The 20,107-nt window shown below is 40.2% G+C and overlaps 1 protein-coding gene across 2 annotated transcripts; it reads left to right on the forward strand.

Annotated features, from left to right (window-relative positions):
* Window positions 1–1,226: 1,226 nt before the first annotated feature.
* Window positions 1,227–19,335, forward strand: CASP2 (caspase 2). Of its 2 annotated transcripts, none has more exons than XR_014853770.1 (10): window positions 1,227–1,549; window positions 6,077–6,244; window positions 7,734–7,809; window positions 9,191–9,285; window positions 10,692–10,868; window positions 11,998–12,126; window positions 12,825–12,915; window positions 13,030–13,091; window positions 16,491–16,640; window positions 16,727–16,836. XR_014853770.1 is itself a non-coding variant. In XM_085068187.1 (10 exons), exons 1-10 carry the CDS (start codon window positions 1,400–1,402, stop codon window positions 17,558–17,560), a joined length of 1,281 nt encoding a protein of 426 aa, XP_084924313.1. In that variant the 5' UTR covers window positions 1,233–1,399; the 3' UTR covers window positions 17,561–19,335. The 2 variants fall into 2 exon arrangements, 1 of the variants encoding a protein (XP_084924313.1); XM_085068187.1 differs by lacking the exon at window positions 13,030–13,091 and adding an exon at window positions 17,426–19,335 and having other exon boundaries at window positions 1,233–1,549.
* The last annotated feature ends 772 nt before the right edge of the window (window positions 19,336–20,107 follow it).

Consider the following 20,107-nt stretch of genomic DNA (forward strand, 5'->3'; position numbering starts at 1 on the left):
TTTCTGAATCTACAGCTGAATCACTTTATTATTGTAATTGATGAAGCAATTATGATACCTCTATCATGGAAGTATTATGAGAGACAAACTTGCTGATAAAGGCAACGTGATTAATGCCAATCACTACTTGCATTTCCCTCCTGTATCTGCAAGCAGAAGAGAGCAAACCTCACCAAAAGGTGTCACAGGTATGCGACACAGGCATAGAAACTTTGGGTCTTAAACTGGACCCAACTCAGGACGTCTCTGTGCACCAAATTGCCAGAAGTCAGGAAGAAATTCAGGTGACCAGCAGACTAAAAACTAGCCAAAGCAAAGATAAAAAATGTCACCAGTTATGATCATTCCAATTTTGTCTTCAACATTTGTAAAGGTTGTCAAGCCTTTGGACTTGTGTTAAGTTTTAGCACATACAATTCCTGTGCACCAGGGAGCAGCCATGTGAAGCTTTATGTGACTTTTTTGTAAGTTGTATGAGGAACAGCTGGGGGTGTTTAGCCTGAAGAAGGCTCACGGGAGACCTCATCGCTCTTTACAACTCCTTGAGATTGTGGCCAGATGGGGTTTGATCTCTTCTCCCAGGCAATCAGTGACAGGACCAGAGGAATTGGCCTCAAGCTGTGCCAGCAGAAGTTCAGGCTGGACATCAGGAGGAATTTCTTCACAGGAGGCTTGTCAAGCATTGGAATGGGCTGCCCAGGCAGGTGATGAAGTCACCGTCCCTGGAAATGTTTAAGGAAAGCCTGGATGTGGCACTTAGTGCTATCACAATGTCACAGTGCTATCATCCAAGTGACATGGTGGTGTTGGGTCAAAGGTTGGACTTGCTGATCTCAGAGGTCTTTTCCAACTGGTTTTTCCAACTGACTCTGTGCTTCTGTAATGACAGCCGTGAATTTGCTTTTGCTAGGATTCTCACTTGCTTTTTCCCTTCGTATTTCCCTTCGTAATTCTCTGCACATCCCGTGTGTTCCCTTTCTCCCTCCCTCTTAGCTACAACACGTTATCTTTTCTGACTGCAGCTGATTTCCGCAGAAAAATCAGCTTTTTACCTCAACAGAAGTAAAAAAACTGAAATGGGAAAAAAAACCAAAACCACCAAAACAAGCCCAGAGCCGGTATATTTCCCAGGAAAGCTGCAGCCCGATTCCCGCTCCCCGCAGGCCGGGCCCCTGAGGCGCCGCGCGAGCGCTCTCCCGCCCCTTCCTGCGCTGAGGGCGGGCAGCGCGTCCGGCGGTTTGAATCGCGGGGCTCGCCGGGAAAAGGCGGGACGGCGCTCCTTTCCGCCCGTCGTCAGGCGGCGGCCGCGGCCCGCGGGGTCGCTCCGCTTCCTCCCGGGACGCGGCACGGGGGGCTCTTTGCCGCGGCTCTCTCCCCGGGTGTTCCCGCGCCTTCCAGGATGCTGGCGGCGTGCGGCATGCAGCGGTGCCACCAGGAAGCGCTGAAGAAGAACCGGGTGATGCTGGCCAAGCAGCTGGTGTTGAATGTGCTGGTGGAGCACATGGTAGAGAAAGACATCATCACCACGGAGATGGTGGAAATGATACAGGTACGCGGTGAGCTGGAGCTTTGTTTCTGGCCGAGCTCGGTGTCGTTCCTTGCAGTGGCAGCACGGAAATAACTCATCTGTGTGTTACCTGCACTTTTCAGTGTGATTGCATTCAAAGGACCTGCAGGGCTTTGGCTGCAGCATGCAGGAGAGCTGGAAGGTGCTTTTGTGAAAAGAAAAAGTGCATTTCCTCTAAGATTCCCTGCGTTCTGGTGTGCATTTGCAGCAGGTTGCGCTTTGTGGATCGGGTGGTACCTTCCAGTCCTTTGTTGTCATTTTGTGCTTATCTTTCTTTTACACACGTAGAAGCAGGAGTAGTACCTATTTCCAAAAGAATACTGTGAAAATAAATAAATGAACATGTTATATGCCAGTTTGTTGTGGCACCTTCCACATAAAGAATTTGTGCTTCATATGTGTTTTTGTAAATTGCGTGAAGCGCCTGGCAGGGTTCAAGGTTCGCTGTGAATAACAAATGCTCTTTGTTTGTCGGCTTGTGGTACTTACCTTGTGCAGTGGTACTGCGGAGAGGAGTCATTGCAAATAGCTTAGGATTTCTGCCAGAGGGATGGCAATGCTCAGAACTCTGTGCATTGTGGACAAACAGGCCTTCAGAAAAAGCAGACTGGAAAGGAGGCGGCTGAGGCTGCATGTCAAGTGCATCTCAGGGCTCAAGTAAGGAACTGAGGGAGTGTTTAGTCCCCTAGAAAAGTTCATGGTCCCATAATGAGAACAGATGCTGAAAAATAGGATTATGAACTATTTTCTGGGCACAAGTGTAGAAAGTGCAAATGTGAGACTGATAAGGTTTTGATAGCAATGAAGTAATAACTTCCTGATTAATTTTGAGTCATTGTCAAAGATAATGTGAATCACTTTGCATACTTTGACTCAGTGTCAAAGATAATACGAGATGCCTCATGGGGCCTGTCAAAGATATCAGTGTTGAATTGCGGGAGCTCCAGGCAGTCTTACCTGAAATAGCTCCAATCACTACTGGAAGAGAACAAAGATACAGTGAAACAGTGCAAACCAGAGAATGAATCAAGGACTTCTTGTACTGGTTTAGGCTGGAATAGGTAATTTCTTCAAGGTAGCTGGTATGGGGCTGTGTTTTGGATTTGTGCTGGAAGCAGTGTTGTTAATGTAGAGGTGTTTTAGTTATTGCTGAGCAGTGCTGACCCAGAGCCAAGGCCTTTTCTTCTCACCCCACCCCACCTGCAGTGCTGGAGGTGCAGGTTGGGTTGGGATACATCAAAGACAGCTGACCCCAACTGACCCAAGGGATATCCCACTCCGTTTGGTGTCATGGTCAGCAAATAAAGCTAGGGGAAGAAGAAGGAAGGGGTGAACTCTGAGTGACAGTGCTTGTCTTCCCAAGTCACGTCGCAGATGATGGAGCCCTGCTGTCCTTGGAATGGCTGAACACCTGCCCACCATCAGGAAGTAGTGGATGAATTTTTTGTTTTGCTTTGTGTGTGTGGCTTTTGCTATACCTATTAAACTGTCTTTATCTCAACTTTTCTCACTTCTATTCTTTGGATTCTCCCCATCATTCCACTCGGGGAGAAAGTAATTGAGCGTCTGGTGCTCAGCAGCCCACGGGAGTTAAGCAACAGCATTGCTGAAGTGTGGCTGGTTACTAGGGATGTTCTTTTGATGGCCTGCAGTTTGTCACTTAAGGGGGAGCAGGGAGAAGGGAAGAAAAGGGGGAAAAACTCTCTTAAACTTAGGGTAATGCCAGACAAAATACTCTTTGGCAAGATGCTGTTGTAGTTAAAAAGTATTAAGCTGAGACAAAAGGGAATAAGACTAAAGGAATCTTCCTTTCCAGATGTAATTAAGTGAAGGGGAATACAACAATACTTAGTAATGAATTATCAGTAAGGAGAATGGTGTTATGATGGATAAATCAGGTAACAAGTAATAGCTGATTGGAAAAATTATGCGTAATACAATAAACACACATGACTAAGAGCTTAAATGTGTATAAATAGCAGTAGCAGCCTGAGAAAGAGAACAAAGTGACTTGAACTACTGTTGCAGGGTATTGGTCTGGAAATGGCAGGGGTAGAAAGAAAGCATTCACAGCTGGAACTGCAAAATATGCATAGTACTAGAAGCATAGAAATGAAGGGAATATTTACTGGATAGTCCTAGTCATAACAGTGCAGTGGAGAAAAAGTAAAGTGCATTAAAAAAAATCGCTTGAGTGGAAAACACTTCGCCTCACCTTTCATTTTCCTGTAGTACGTCTGTGAATTTTTAATATTCTTCCTGTCTCTGGCAAATGTGAGCACAGGTCTTAGAAGTGCTGTTAAGTAGCCTGTTACTGAAAATGTATTGTGACTCTGATTGTCAGATACCTTAATGGAAGCAGGAGGAGCCAAATGCCACTGTCTGATGAAAGAGAATAGATTTTCCTGGATATAATAACTGACTGGTTCTATATATATATGTCCTCCTGCTCCCCCAATAAGTCAGGAAATCACAATCTGGATAGTTATGTTCTAAATCAACTGTTACACTGGTCCTGTTGGTTTGATTTAAGCTAAACAAAAGAAGAAAATGGTTCTGGAAACAGAGCACTAAAATAAACTTCTCTAATGTAAGGAAAGTGAAATAAACCAAGGAGCTCAGGGAGGTGAAGCATGACATTTTTTTCCAAGTGTGAGGTGTCAAACCAGTACTGAAACTTTACCACAAGTGAGATAAAGATGGGAGGGGGAGTGTGTTGCAGGAAGAGCCATTGAAGACAAAGGCGGTTGAACTGGATGAGGACCTCACAAGGACTATGAAGAGAAAGTAAAGAGTTTATAAGTGCACAACACTGGAGAAGAATCAATAAATAGAAGCCACTTCCTTTGATGTCAGAAATGTGGCAAGATAGTAGGATCTGACAGGATTGAATTTGAATTGGGTCATTCAGCAAGATACTAAACTATGTGAGGCTTTTTCCACTGTATATGCTTTCAATAAAGAGTAAAGAATAAAATTGTATTGACTTTGTAGTGAAAATGGTGTTATAATTATCTGGATGAAGACCCTGAAGAGGGGGGTTTCAAACACAGGATAAATTATGGTAGAAATAAAGTGGCACAGTGGAAACAGCTGTTTTTAAGGCAAGCTCCAGAAGCTACTTGCCTAAATGCCTACTTGTTGGAGCATCAGATGTTCTTCCAGAGCTCTGGGACTTTCAAAATTATAGATATGGTAGCAAGAGCTTTCTTGCTTTTTAAACAAGTTGAATACTCTGTACTGTGGTCTAAGGCTGAGATTGTATAGATATAGAGATTTAAATACTCTGTTAATGACTAGACAGTAATGAATGGATCACTGGTTTTGACAAGGGATGTAAATTTGATTAGGGTGTTTGTCAATTATGTACTTTCTTTCCACAGATTCTGCAGGTGTATTCAGGCTCAATAGGATTAATACAGAATTTTGACAGGAATTCAGAATTTATTTGCAACTGGTTCCTGTTATGCAGATTATCAAATCTATGTGTAAGGGCACAGAAATAAATTAAGGATGTGTTGGAAAATAAAATTAAAGAAGTGTGTCTTACCAAAGTTTTATTTCTGAATGTTTGCTGAACATTATTTAGTGTAACCCAAATGAGGTGTTGAAGAGGAAGTTACATGAGGAGGTACAGCCCTTTGGGTGTTAAGGGAGCCATTAAGGAGGAAGTCTGCCAAAAGCTGACTGCTCTACATACAAAGTGCAGAATATGAGCATTATGGAAATTTCTTAATTTTTCAATAAAACTTAGGTTCTGGTTCTTGAGGTCAGCTTGTGCTCTTAACTGTCATTTATGGCTTGGAGTCATAGACTGTGAAGAAGATGAATGACCTTTAGCTTCTCCCAAAACAGCTGCAGGTCTACAAGAAAGGAAGAAAAATTCATTTGATACTTTAGAAATCAAGTCTCAATTTACTTTATTAGTTACAATAAAACTCAAGAGTTTACGGCAAGATACAAATGTATGGAGCTGGTTATTTGCAATGGGCTAATGGAGCAATGTTAGCAGGAGAAAAGTAACTTCATACTTCTGTGAAGACACAATTAAGACATTATTATATGTACTTCTAGTCTAGTATTCTGAAAATTCAGGATCCTGTGGGAACAGGAAAAGGTACTTACACTGTTAAGGGAAAGAGGCCATTTAGGAAAGAAAGTGACTTGTTTACTATAGCAAATCAAGACCAATTTATAGAAAGAAGTTTGATAAATAAGGGAAAGGACAGGAGAAGACTGAATTCAAGGAACACTGGCGATATAAAAATAAATGCTCTTGGTCAGTCATGAATGAATATGGCTTGTTGGCTTGTTGTGTCGTCATATACTCCCACCCTTGAGCAAATAGGAACAGAGGAGTGTGAATGAAATCAGCTAGGAAGAGTATAATAATGGATCTAGCACAGCTACACATAGCGGTAGAATGTTTTTCTGAAATTAAAAAAAAAATCATATAGGTGGTCTGATGATTTATTGGAGTGGATTTTGTTTCTTTTCCTTTGGGTTTAGGCCAAGTCTGGGAGTTTTGACCGAAATGTGGAATTCCTCAATTTGCTGCCCAAGAGAGGCCCTAATGCCTTCTCAGCCTTCTGTGAAGCTCTGCGAGAAACCCAACAGCAGCATCTGGAGGCAATGATCCTGAAGACAATGTCCAACCTGAGCCACGAGATTGCAAGGGTACACAGTTTTAAAAAAATTAGGTGGATGGCTTGCATTTCATAATGGGTTTGGGCACAAAGGGATCTTTATCACATAGGAAAAACCCAGTTGTTTGCAAAGGATAAGTAAGATGGGGTTTTGTTGCGAGTTGAAACTTGTTGTAGCCTTAGTAAAACCACAGAGGAAGAAATTTAGGAAGAGAATTTTCATGAAAAATCACAAGGTTGTAGAGGTTGGAAAGGGCCTCTGGAAGTCATCTGTTCCAACTTCTGTGCTCAAGTATTGCCTTCAGTAGGCTTCCAGGGGCACATCCAGGCAGTTTCTAAATATCTCCAAGGATGGAGACTCTGCACCCTCACAATAAAAAAGCATTTCCTGCTGTTCAGGGGGAGCCTTCTGTGTTTGCCTATGGCCTCTGGGTCTGTCACTGGGCACCCTTGAAAAGAGCCTGACTGTCCTCTTTGCACCCTCCTTTCAGGTATTCATACACACTGATAAGTTCCCCTTGAGGAATGAGGGATCACCTCCCTTCATCTCTTCTGCTGGATCATTCCTCCTAATGCAGCCCAGGGTACCATTTGCTTTTGTGCCAAAGGTACATTGCTGGCTCCTGTTTGACTTGGCACCACACAGTCCTTTTCTGCCAAGCTGCTTCCCAGCTGACAGAATATATCCTGTGGCCCCCAGGATATATTGGTGCGTGGGATTGATCCTCCCCAGGTGCAGGACTTTGCACTTCTTTTGTTGAACTGTACAAGATTCCTGCAGTGTTCTTGCATCCAACGTGTTCTTAATGGATGTGTCATCAATAATCGAAAAAATGGAAAGAAATTTTTATTCCTCTGATTTTTTTTTTTGTTTAATATTCATCAATTGTCCAAGTAGACTCTTAAAGAAAAATATACTTGTATTTCTTTTGTTATTTTTATTTTTGCCTTTACACTAAGTGTAGTTGTTAGTGTGGTACTAAAGGAAGAATTTTGCAAAGATTCCATGTTCTTAGTTCATTGGCAAGGATGGAAACTCTCAGCAAACATATTTTATACAAAGGAAGGGAAAGCAAATACTTTTGACCAGATGTTCCCTTATTAAAATGTAAAATTGATTATACTACCCTTTTTATTTTTTGTTTTGCATTTTGCTTTAGTATATAAACAATGAAATCTTGACAGCAAACAAAAACATAGGAATCACCAGACAAAACAGTTTTTTTGCAGAACCAGGGAGGATAGGATGACCACATTGTGAGGATTCTAAACAGAGGGTTTGGGTAGTAGTAGAGATGAGCAAAGAAGGGAAGGAGTTTTGCATTGAGAGAAAGTGCTGCTGCTGTCTTGTCATGATGTTTCTTTTGGATGTGAACCATAACATTATATTTCGACCATTTTTGTATGTGTATAAATGCATGTATCTTTTCTTCCATGATACCTTCAGGCTTGTACTATAGAGAAAAAAAATATAGCTATTTAATGCTACTCTTTTGCATGGATTTATTGATGTCTTGCAGCTTGAACATAGTCATGAGTCAGATCTTCCATATCCTGTCAGTGAGTCCTGTAATCCAAAGAGACCCCGCTGGATTGGTGAGTTGCACATGATTTGCTGCCTGGGTGGCTCCTTCCAATTTCTTAATACTCTGCTAATTCAGTTCTAGAAATAAGCTTGCCACCACTTTGCTCAGCTCATGAATACAAACTTGACAGTAAACTGACTATATTATGATCAAAGAGGATGATTTATAGCATATGGGGAGAGGCAGCCAAAACAGTTTCTTGTGAGCTTCATTTATTCTTATGGGACATTTCGTTGCTTAAAACAGTACATGTCAGTAAAATTCTAGTTTTTGCAAAGACTTTCTTTGTTTAAGATTTGTAATAGAATTTCATTGAACTAGAGTTGTGATAAAATATTGATTTTAGGCAGTTCTCCTTAATTTAGACGTCCTTCTTAAAGAAAGGCCTTATATGTGTTACATGGGTCCAACTTGGTTTTCTGTAGCTTGTCTTGAGTGCAGCAAATCAACTTTTCATTAACATGCATTCGTAACTTAGACCAGGGGACTGGTCTGATAATAAACAACTGTTGGAATGAATCTCCTTGCTAGTTTTTATGTTGCCTCTGGTAATGCCTGGAGTCTCATTTTGCCTAACCGCAGGTTAACCTGTAAGCTGGTTACTAGAAGCTCTCTCTGGTGTTAAAGAGCAAGTGTCTTATTTTTGGAGACGTTTTGTTTATGAGCAAAGGTTTTAGGTTGGGTTGTTCTGATTTTTTTAGAGCATATGTTCCTCCAGCCAGGAAAGCCATGCCTCAAAAGGCTGAAAAAGGATTTCAGAAGAGATCGTGAATGTCATTAGCTCAGTTTCTTCGGTACAGAGGAGTGAGTGTTTGTCTGCAAATGGCAAATAGTTGATTATCATTCCCCTCATCTGCTCTTACTCAGAGGAAAGTCTTCAGAGGCAGATAAAAAAAGAAAAGGGTTTTGCACTTTATGGAAGTCAGAAATGTCTTGTTTGATCACTTATGCATGTGTTCAGCATGGGAGGCCTTTTATGAAAGGAAAGAACTATTCTGTTTGAAATTTTGTAGCAACATTTTGACAGCCAAACTCTGAAAAGTAAGAACATACTGTGCAAAACAACAGAAAACACAAGGATCTAATATTAGATGATAATTCTGTTTTCATACTCTGTAGAACAAAATTTACTAGGCCTTAGATAAGAATAACCCACATAGAAGCAAAAATAAAAGCTGTCAATTCAAATAAAAAAATAGTACCATTAACAGTACCTTTTTTTCTTCTATGTTTCATTTTGTGTCAGTAGTCCCTGATCAAACAAAATTTTTAGAGGTATGAAATATGCATAAGGCACTATAGTTCAGAATTTGCAAGTAACTAATGAAAATTTGCAAGTAACTTGTGTTTGAAGTTTTTTTATTATTATTGATGTATTTGGTTTTGCACAGAACCAATGGAATATTCCTTGGATAACAGAGATGGTCCCTCAATTCCTCCAGTGAAGTATTGCACTCCTGAATTTTATCGTGATCATCAGCACTTGGTAAGTCATTGGCAGAGAAAAGATGTGAGATGTGTGGATCTATCAGCTGAACTCGTGCCACTTGAAATTGAATTGAAATGCTTCATTGGGATGCAGATCAGGGTTGTGCTATTTGTGTAGCTGAAAGGTGTTACCAGTCGTGTTCCATTTGATGTGGTTCTCATTTACAAGTGTCAAGAAATCCTGAGAAATTCTGTAACTCCGTACAAATCTCTGCCTCTGTTTATTTGATCATGAAGAGCTTGGTGAAATGACTTCTGTTCTACTGCTCTCTTTGAGCTGTCAGTATTATTGCCTCAGGTTTATTTGTCTTCATCCTCACCATCTTCTGTGTGATGACACACCCTGTAAATGACTGTAAGATAGTAGAACTGTTTTCAACTAGTAATTGCCTTTTTAATTGTCACCTCTACCCGAAAGAATCCTTAGGCTTAAGAACCAGATCAGGATTTTGTGCTGGGTAGAACAACCTGAATTTCTAATCTGTAGTGTTTGAAGTTATGTATGTAGTCTAATTACTTTGTGTTTATTCTGTCTGTAAAGCATAGATTGTGGTGAGGTGGCCTTAGGGAAAAATTACTTTGTGTCATGGGGTAAACACTTCATTAGGGTTGCACAATGCACTATCAGTTAGCACGTATGTCAGAGGCTCTGTGTATAGCAGAACAGAGTTTCTGTTTGTGTGTTGGTTTTTGTTGGGTTTGGGAATTTTGGGTTTTTTTGTTGTGGGTATTTTTTGGAACTGTCTGTTGGGGTGACATGATTAATAAGCAGTGCCAGAGTGAGCTTGACTAGGCTCCTTTTACATCTTTGCCTGGATACACCTTACTTGATACTCTCCTTTGGTATTAAATTTTACTTCCAATTTACAGGAGTGTTAGGAAGTGAATTACTATTGATTTGTTGTTGTTAGAGTGGTAGGGACCGAGAGGGATCTTAATTTGAAGACACCCTTCTTAAATTAGTGATTTTCCTATTAACCTACTTTGCCAGTTGCGTAATTTTAAAGATCCATGACTGATAGCCCCTTGCTGCTACAGTTTCACTCACTACATCTCTGTCTGCTCCCTACAGCAGTTAAGAAATATTTAGCTGAGCTTTACATAGTGCTGTCCTTTGATGGGGGTGACACAAATAGTTAGGCCTCAGCTGGGGTGAGGGTGGGAAAGGGAAAAAAGTTAGGAATAACTAATTCACTGTTTGAAATGGATAAGCTGTGTCTCTTTTAAAATAAAGAATAAGTCAAGCCAGTCTAACTTATTAATAATAGTATTGTAGGATTGCCAGTTGTGGAGGCTGGCAAGCACAGGCGTATCAAGTTGGTCTGGAATGATTGCTGTTCTATTCTAACACACCAATATTTCCTTGTGTAGTCTAAATTTACCCATTTGAAATCTTCTTTTCAGGCGTACAAGCTGACATCAGAGCCCCGAGGCTTAGCACTTATCCTCAGCAATGTCAGTTTCAGCAGTGGGAAGGACCTGGAGTATCGCGCAGGGGGAGATGTGGATTGTGCTTCTCTGGAGATGCTTTTCCAGCATCTCGGGTATCGAGTCACTGTTTTACATGATCAAACTGCACAGGTAAGAGGGTGATTCCAGTACTTCACAACTGGCATGGATGAGAGTTTGTTACATAATTGTTTTAAGAGGTTCCCTTCGGTATGTAGCTAAGCTTTGAAGATGTGAATTATCTCTTAGAAATGGAAAATAAGGCTAAATGGGATGATGTCTGCTCACATACTGATCAATATGAGAAAGCTTGGAAGGCTGAGCTCTTCCAATGGAAAGTAGTATCACAAAGGACTATAAGAGGTTCTACTCTCATCTGAGTCCTAGTCAAGGGACAAGAATTTTGAGACCACACTTGACCTGTGTTAAAAGCTCAAATTAATAAAGTCTCCAGTTTACTCTAGAATGACTTTTCCAGCATTCTACTCTCCTAAAAGTTAAACTTTGTGAATATTTGATGAAGTCTTTGCAAGTATGTGTTCATGTCTTATCATTTCCTATCATTGATGAAGTCAATTGCCATCCTATTTATCAGTCTTCTGCTGTCTGTGCAGTTCAGTTCCACTGTTTCAGTCTTTGCTAAAAACAGTCTCTGTGCTTCAATTAAGAAAATTGGTAGTGTTCCATAACTAACTTAATCAAGCCACTATCCCTAGGAATGCAATTACTGCCTTCTCCAGCATAATTTGTTCTTACTCCTTTTAAATCCCTATAAATCCAAGTCATACAGGACCTGTTAAAGAGTGTTTTATTCAAGGACAGAGCTTTGCAGCATTGATATAAGATTTTTGCACCTGCCATGTTGTCAGAGTTCCTGAAGTTTTCCAGTTTAAATTTTTAATTGACCACTAGTGTCTGAATGCTGAAGTCCCAGAGTGTTTGTCTGTTAAGTTGCTCCAGTATTCCAGCCATACTCAAGTGCCAGTGTAAAACCTCTGGAAAGTGTCACTTGGTTTCCCCTGTTAGCCTAAGTGATTCTTGCTTCACAGTGTTACACTTAGGACTGAATATTACATAAAAGAACAAGAATATTTTGCCTTTTTTTTGTTTTTAATAGAACATGTCTTTTTCATGTAAATTTGATGTGTGTAGGGATTTTCTTCTTAACAGGAGGGCCATTTGTTTTTTTCCCAGAATATTGATTCACTTTCCCTGTGGAAGTCTGGAAAGCGTTGAACTTTTTTTTTTTTTCCTGTTCTAGGAGATGCAGAATGCTTTGGAGAGATTCTCCAAGCTGCGAGATCATCGAGATGTGGATTCCTGCATTATAGCTCTGCTTTCCCACGGTGTGGAGGGTGGGGTTTATGGCCGTGATGGCAAGCTGCTAGAGGTATATTGATTGCTGAGTCCTGATCTGTTGTTGTAGGCTGTCTCTAGGCAAGTAACAATGGAAGGAGAGGGGGGAAAAGGTTCAAAAAAAAAAAAGTGATGCAAGATGGATGTTTCATGTTTTTTAAAATAGAAAAAAATAGGGGCTGGAGGGAAGAAAAGGGCAGGGGGCTGTCTGGAAGATGAAAAATGGCAAGTAGAGGAAATTATCTCTCTCTGTATAAATACTAGGTAGAGTGCATGAACCCAAACAAGTAGGAACTTGGGGAGAGGGTGGAGAAGGGATGTATTTGTCACACAATGAGTTCGCAGATAAAGGAGAAAATACCAAGACTGGTGAGGTGTCGCTGTTGAGCAGCTAGCAGAGTAATGAAGGCACCAGTTCTCAGTGGCAAGAAGGAATGACCTTTATTGTTTTGATTTCATCATATATATAGAGTTTTCAAAAGTCACCCAGATTGGTCGGTCAGAAGCCTTCCCCCAGGCCTGATTGGCCAGGCTTGCACTGTCCAAGTTCTGGGACACTGTTCCAATAACATCCAAACTTTATCTTTATTTATAAAACACAAGAAAAATTCTCATGGGAAAAACCTGTGCTAGCCACAGTGAGGTAGTAACCAAAATACAGGGGAAGCAAGGTGAGCCTGGGTTTGGCTTACAAAAGGTCCATCAAGAAATTTCCCTTCTTTATTCTCTCAGTTGCAGGAGGCTTTCCGGCTCTTTGATAATGCAAACTGCCCAAATCTCCAGAATAAGCCCAAAATGTTCTTTATTCAGGCCTGCCGGGGAGGTGAGTGCCCAAACACTAAAAGCCATGTACTTGGCATGCCATTAAGGCTCATTTTGCACACATGCACACCCTCACATTCAACTTGCTGTCAACTCTCCTCTTTGCTTCTCTCAGGTGTAAGTGGGACCCATATTCACCTCCCTCTGCCCTGCTGCTGCCACTGCATCTGTTGCTCTGTAAGTGTCTTTAGCTCTGCATGAGGTGTGTGCATTGACTTGCAGACCCCAGAGCACCTTAGTGCCATAAAGCTCTGTCATGTCCCACTCATACCTCGAGGTTTCCTCGTGCTGTGCCTGCAGTAGGGGGAGTGGGGCACATGGTGCACAACTTGCAGCACAGCATGGAGCAGTACACTAGCACTGGAGTCTTGCTGAGGTCCTGTCTTTCTCTTGATCCTCGATGTGTTGTGTCTCTGGTGATTTTTTCTTGAGCTGTTGGAGTTGGTTCCAGTTATTTTTGGCGTTTTGTCTTTTTTCTTTACCTTAGCCTGTTTTCAACCTCAAAATGACCTTTCCTTGAGCCTCTTCCACATACTGTTGTTGAATCCTTACATGCTGTTGTACAGAACTCTTTTCATGATTCTTATAGACTTGTTCTTTTGCTATGCTTTGTGTACCTTTTTTTTCCAAATTTTGCTATTCCTTTTCCTTCCTTTTGTAACTAAACACATCTGTAACTAACTACTTTTCAGATCTACTAATGACCAAATTTTTCCCTCAAGTGTTTGGACTCTGTGAAATTGCAGATATTCCAAAGCAAAGCTCTGACTTATAGTTTCCCTGTTTTCCCTTATTACAACAGAGAAGTTTTTCTAGTGTGTGTGCTTTTCCCTATTCTTTTCCCTTTTTTCCTTGCAGTTGTCTCCTTTCTTTTTTTTTTTTTTTCAGTTTTAGCAAGCCTTATAGTTCATCCTCTAGTCTCTATTCTTGTTTAATCCCAATGCAGGGAAAGGCCTAAAGTCTGCATGAGGTGTTTTGGCAATCAGAAATTCTTGATCCTTCTAAGCATTTGGGAGTATTGTAACATGCATGTTTACAATATTAATCGAGTCTGATTGCTTTCTTTATATGAATATACATTTAAATACTCTTGAACTAATGTGAATGCACAGACTCAGTGTGGAAATAAGTGTAATAAGCCAGAAGTTTCAGCTGACCTCATTAGGTAATTATGTTTGTTTGACTGTAATGTTACCATAATGAGTCTGTTAAGACTAAGAAGTCAAGCTTGGCCTTTGTATTCCCAGAAGAAGTTGCAGTTAAGAAAGAATGGTAAAGCTTGCTATGCAAGATGCTTTAGAACTGGGATACTGCAATAGACAAAGGATTGAGATATTTCAAAAACTAAAAGGAAAAGCTTTTTCGTCAATTAAAAAAAAAAAACAAACCACCAACCAATCAAGAAAAGCCCTCAAAGAACCAAGGCAAAACCTTGCATGGTCTAACCTCTTTTAAACCTTGATTAATAGTTGAAGGGGAAAGGCAGTTACAAAGTAATTGAACTGTCAACAAAAATGTGTATCCTTTAAGCAGCATTTAAAAGACTGAATAAATAGTATTGTCAACTTTGAAATAGTCATCAGTCTATCTGTGCCATGCAAGTTAGCTGGAACTAGTTGAAACAAGATGAGAAATGCGTAAGTCATTCTTCTTCCCTAACCTTACATAACAGGCCTGCTCTATCTTCCATTAATGACATGTTTTAAAAATGTAGATAAAGAGGTGTTGGTACAGTCTTAATTTCCAAAGTGCTTTTGGCTGGAGTCTACTAAAGAGCTGAAGTCCACCTACAGTCATGGATCAAAAACAAGTGGCAACAGAAAACAGTGGGAAAAGTTTTAGTATGGAATAAAATGAAACTTGGAAGCTGCTTGATATCTGTGTTTAATGTAGTAGATCCAAAAGAGTGAAAAATTGTGCTAAGTAACAACAAATGGGTAGTTAGCAGTTATTTAAATCAATTGGCAAAACAGCTATCTGGGAGCTTCAACACAATTGTAACAGACTAGATCAATCTGTGGCAGTGGTCCTATAAATTAGAGGTTAAGTATGCAAAGGGTTAGTGCTTTACACATTTTAGTTGAGTTGATTGGAGTGGTTGAAGACAAATGCATGAGGAAAATGTGTAATTCTGAAGCTTTAATCAAAAAAAGTTTTGACTTTATACATAATGGGGTGATGACAGTGTGAATGATAGAGCTTGACGGTAAAATTACCCGAGTTTTGTCTGAAATAACATGCACAGTGAACAGTACACTAAATTGTTAAGAAGATAGAGAACTGAAAGAGTTTGGAAAAATGTTATGAAAGATGTGGGAAAAATGTGATTAAAAATTTTTTTAAAAATTGCATTGCTACCTTAAAGAGATGAGGAAGCAACTTTATGGAAGTCATAATGAAATTTTGGGCTATGGAGCCTTTAATTCCAGGCTGTATCAGACAATCACACCCCTCCCACTGCTGTTTTCTTTTTAGAGGAAAAGAACCCTGTTGCTGACTTAGAACTAACCACTTTCTGAGCATAATTATGAGATGCCACCAGTGACACTGCCTGTTTAATGGTTAGAAATCGAAATTTATTTCTAAGGCGTGAGCTAGCAACAAAAATTGAGAAGCATCTTAAGAGAAAGGTCTCTGAAGGGAACACTTAAGCCTCCTAACACTAGACTCTGATTGTGCTGTTAGGAAGTAAGGAGAACAATAGATTCTCATCTTAGAACAAAAGAAAACTTAAAGGCAAAATTATATGAAAAATCTGTAAAATGTAATTTTAATTTTCTTGCAGCACAGCTGGACTATCAAAGTTACCACCACTAAGCAATTAGTTGAGATTATAATGGAAACTCTGTATCATGTAGAAAACCAGTTGAGAATATCTACACTTGCATAATACATACTAATGAATTCTGGAAAGGTCATTAAATGCTCTCCAGGTTGTAAACTAATCTCTGTGGACTTGAGTTCTCTCTCATGTTTGGGGTCAGATTATTTTGCATTTTTCTGCTGGACAATTTATGCTTTTAATTGAAACAAGCAGTACTGTAATCAGGTTTTAGAACTAGGTGAGATACTTGGTCCATGTTTTCTAGGTGTATTGGATGTAGACTTTAGCAACCAAAATTACAGCTCTTGATTGAGTTCTGCAGTAAATAGATAGCATTGAAAACTGCACTAGATATATTTGGATATTACTAAGGTAGGTACAAGTGGAAAATAAAAACTTCATGGCTAGGTATCAAATCCTTCCATGAATGGTGGAGAACTACCAAAACTTCCCTATTTTCATGGTTATCCCATGATCTGCATAGAAGGAGGTGGGAGCAGAAATCAGCATGCAGACCAAGTCAGGTTAGGTTAAGCAGGTGCAGCAGTTGTTGGTATTTGCATTAGTTTGTGCAGAAGAACTTCCAGATGAGTCTAAAACAGCTTAATGTTAATGCAGAAGCTTTCTGCTTGATGGTAGTTGTGGTGTTCCTGACCAGAGCCCAAAATTAAGGAAGTACAGGAAATCTACATCCAGTAATTCAGGACAATTTCTTCTCCCCCTCTCCCTGTCCTTGTTTCTTGTCACCACAGATGAGTTGGATCGGGGAGTGGATCAGAGAGATGGCAAAGGATGGTCGGATTCCCCAGGCTGTGAGGAAAGCGATGCAAACAAGGAAGAAAGTCTGAAGCTGCGTCTGCCAACATGCTCGGATATGATCTGTGGATATGCTTGTCTGAAAGGTATTTAGCCCTACCTGTTTGGGCATAAGGAGGTTTTATGTGTCTGTGCTCCCCAAAAGTCTTCATGGTAGACACTCTCTCGCCAGGCACGGCAGCCATGAGAAACACCAAGCGAGGGTCCTGGTATGTCGAGGCTCTCACCTCGGTGTTTGCAGAGGACTCCCGACACACTCACGTGGCTGACATGCTGGTGAAGGTAAAGCAGAAGTGCATTTATCCTCCCACTCCTGCCTGGTTTTTGAAGGGTCTTCCATTGCTTCAAAATGCTAAGATTCATCTAGTGCTATTGTTCCCGCCTTGTTTGTAGAAGAATTATTAATTCTTTCCCCATTCACATTCATTTATTTATTTATATACAGTTCCATCGCAGTTTAACCCAAGTAGAGATGCTGTTTCTTTGACTCCTTCTGTTTCATTTGTGCAGTCACAGGTGAACTTGCAAGCAGAGTTAATATTGCTTGCCAAGAATTACTTTTCTTCTATAGAAATAGCTTTTTTTTCAGGTGAATTCATTGCCTGAACATGCACACCACACAGCTGCAAAAGCACTACCACTCACATAAGGTAAAGACTGAGAAAATAGAGGAAGAAGAGGTGAAAAAAGCAGTGTGACCACAGCAACTTGAGCTGCTGTGGAACTGCACCCTAGTTCTTTATCCTTCTTATAATTAGGGGACTCCTTAATGCATTAAATAGAATAATCTGTGAATACAGTAAGAAATGACATTTTTCTGTCTTTCTAATCCTTCCAGTTATTTTAATTTTTTTTTTAATCTCACATCTAGGTGAATAGGCAAATCAAGCAAAGAGAAGGTTATGCCCCAGGCACAGAATTTCACCGCTGCAAGGAAATGTCGGAATATTGTAGCACACTCTGTCGGGATCTTTACCTGTTTCCTGGCTATCTACCAGGAAAATAACCTTGCCAGCTCTGGTTGAAGAGAGATACTGCCAAAGCTGAACTTTGACTGTGGATATCTATTTTCACTCCTATGAGCTGTGACATCAGATGTGCAAGCAAGGAATGCCAGTCTAATTCTTTGTGTCTTTTTCTAAAATAAACTGGCAACTCTCCTTGTAATCTGATTCAGTTCAGGGTTTAAAATTCTAATATCCTGATTGGCTCTGTATGTATAGAAAATTGATGGAAATAGGATCAGCATTGGAACTGGAAAGAAGTGGAAACATCCTTTGGAAGGAGACATAAGGACATTTGTAAACAAAGTGAATGTAGAAATGGACTACTAGTACAATTTTTAAGTTAAGCCTTTCTGAACAGAAGATCAGTCAAAAGATGCTACTTACCCTTGTACTTTAAAATTTTAAAATACTTTCTACATGGCTCTTCATACAGGACAGTCGACTCCTGTGCACATTATAAAAGGACTCCCTTGTGAAGGAGATTCCTTCCCCTCTCTGAAATGGAAGGTTACTGTTCTCAGTACTCAGCACTTCCCATTTTGATCACTTAAAAGTCTATTTTTCTACATGCCTTCTATAGCCAAGTTATCAAGAGAGCTACAAGACATCCCAGATTATCAGCAAAAGATATAGAGACCCGGACAAATATGCCTGCATAAACTGCCCAGAAGTAGTTTCGAATCTAGAAGCTCTAGATTAGCTCCCCTGAGTCCCAAGAGTGAGCAACTGCATGGAATATTCCTTTTGAGGAATTTGTTTGCCATACTACTTATGTGTCACAGTAGACATTCAGTCCACCAACTTCTCAGGAGTCTATAAATTGCACTGTACAATTGAAGCCCTGAAACTCTACAGCCTTGTACAAAAGGATTTTTTGTCTTTTTAATTCACAAAAAAATTCAGGCAGCTCTTTACAGTCTAAGCATGTTGCTTGGATTATTTATCACTGCAGATTTTTTCCCTTTTAAATGAGAGGGAAGAGTTTTACTTTATTATCCTGTTCTTTGAGTTTTCTTTCTTAAGTCATGATCATTTAAAAGCATAATCTATCACTTCTTTTGGAAATTTCCTGTACAGCCTCTTCATGCTGTAATTTGTGTCTTGCTGTGTCCAACTGCAGTTACTCCCATTTGATGTGACATGGGAGATGGGCATTGTTCTCTTTTTGTGGTTAAGCCTAAATCCTGAGATACTGGATTACATATGGACTACAGGCTGCTCACTTCAGTTTCAATCTTCTCCATTTTGTAGCATTAAATAGGCTTAGTTCCTGGCTTTATTTTAATGTAAGTATGGCTTTTAAAATACATTTTTCAGGATAAAATTATGAACAGGAAGCACAAAGGGATATGGAGGGAGGCTGGAAAACTAGGCTTGTACTGTTTATTTTTCTGCCTAGGAAAATGAAGGCTGTGTTTCCTCCAGCTGACAAAGGTGCAGCATCAACATTTATCTTGCATTTATCCTACACATAATGTGATAAACAGAACAAGAATCATACTTGCCAATTGGTGCCTTACTCTGAAGTTTAATATACCAGTGTAGGGACTCCTGTACCTCCCTGGAGTATAAACACTGTCTTCCTGAGTGCTCCCTCTATGAAATGGTGCAATATTTTACAGACAGTTTTATTGATGAAGCAGTCCATTCTGATGGATTAAATTTCTGTAGGATTGCATCAAGTTGCATTATCACTGCCACTTTTGTATATCTTTTTGTATACTTGTATTTGACTGCCTTGAGGTGTCAAAATAAAGAATTTTTGTTTGATTAATCTGTGCAGTGTCTTCCATTTGGAGAGTTAGACCCCTGTGCAGAAACGGAGGTTCTATATAAAAAAATTTTATGTAGTCTCTTGAGAAAGCACATCCCAGAGGGGCTTTTGAACTCTCAGGCAGAAGCCTGGTACTTATAGCTGCAACCACTATGAGCTGCTTGTAAATTTTGGTAACACCTGGGCCAAAGACTGATACATTAATAAAAAGATATGAGGCAGAACCACCAAGTAGGAGGCTGATGATGTTCTTCAGCACATGAAATACTTACACGAGGAAAATTTTGGGCTTGGTGTTCTTGAAGGAAAAGTTGGTGTCAAAATGGAGGGTTCCTGATAATAAAAGGAGTCTTGGAATGAGGAAGAGACTGAAAGTGAAGATACCAGCTGTCAGAAAGACTCTGGAAGTGGAGGAAGGTCTGGGGGATCAGAGAGCTGCACGGGAATGAATGCCAGGGAATGCTTGGAGGCTTGATGCATAATGCCCAAGACTTGTAACTGGGAGCAGCTGTACAATACACAACCAACAGAACTTTTTGTTCCACCTTCACAAGCGAGCCATGATCTTACTGCTGGGAAGCTGAGATCAAAGTAATGCACCTGGGAGAAAGTCAGAGAGTGTGAAATATGAAGGTAAAAGCTCTGTTCTTGTTGGTTCTAAAAATAAGCCCCAGCATCCAGATCCACTAGAGGTTGCCTTTTACCATTTCATCCATGACACCTCAAAGAGTGTTTCTTGTCTTCCAAGTGAAGAGTGAAAGAGTACATTGAT

Source organism: Lichenostomus cassidix, chromosome 1 (assembly GCF_008360975.1).
Source record: "Lichenostomus cassidix isolate B80296 chromosome 1, HeHo_3.0, whole genome shotgun sequence".
Lineage (NCBI taxonomy): Eukaryota > Metazoa > Chordata > Aves > Passeriformes > Meliphagidae > Lichenostomus > Lichenostomus cassidix.

Bases quoted from the DNA above. Each gene is read 5' to 3' on its own strand.
- CASP2 (XM_085068187.1), top strand. From the start codon at position 1,400: ATGCTGGCGGCGTGCGGCATGCAGCGGTGCCACCAGGAAGCGCTGAAG. The intron at 16,641-16,726 runs GTATTTAGCCCT...CTCTCTCGCCAG, and splicing joins TGGATATGCTTGTCTGAAAG to GCACGGCAGCCATGAGAAAC. The intron at 16,837-17,425 runs GTAAAGCAGAAG...TCTCACATCTAG, and splicing joins TGGCTGACATGCTGGTGAAG to GTGAATAGGCAAATCAAGCA.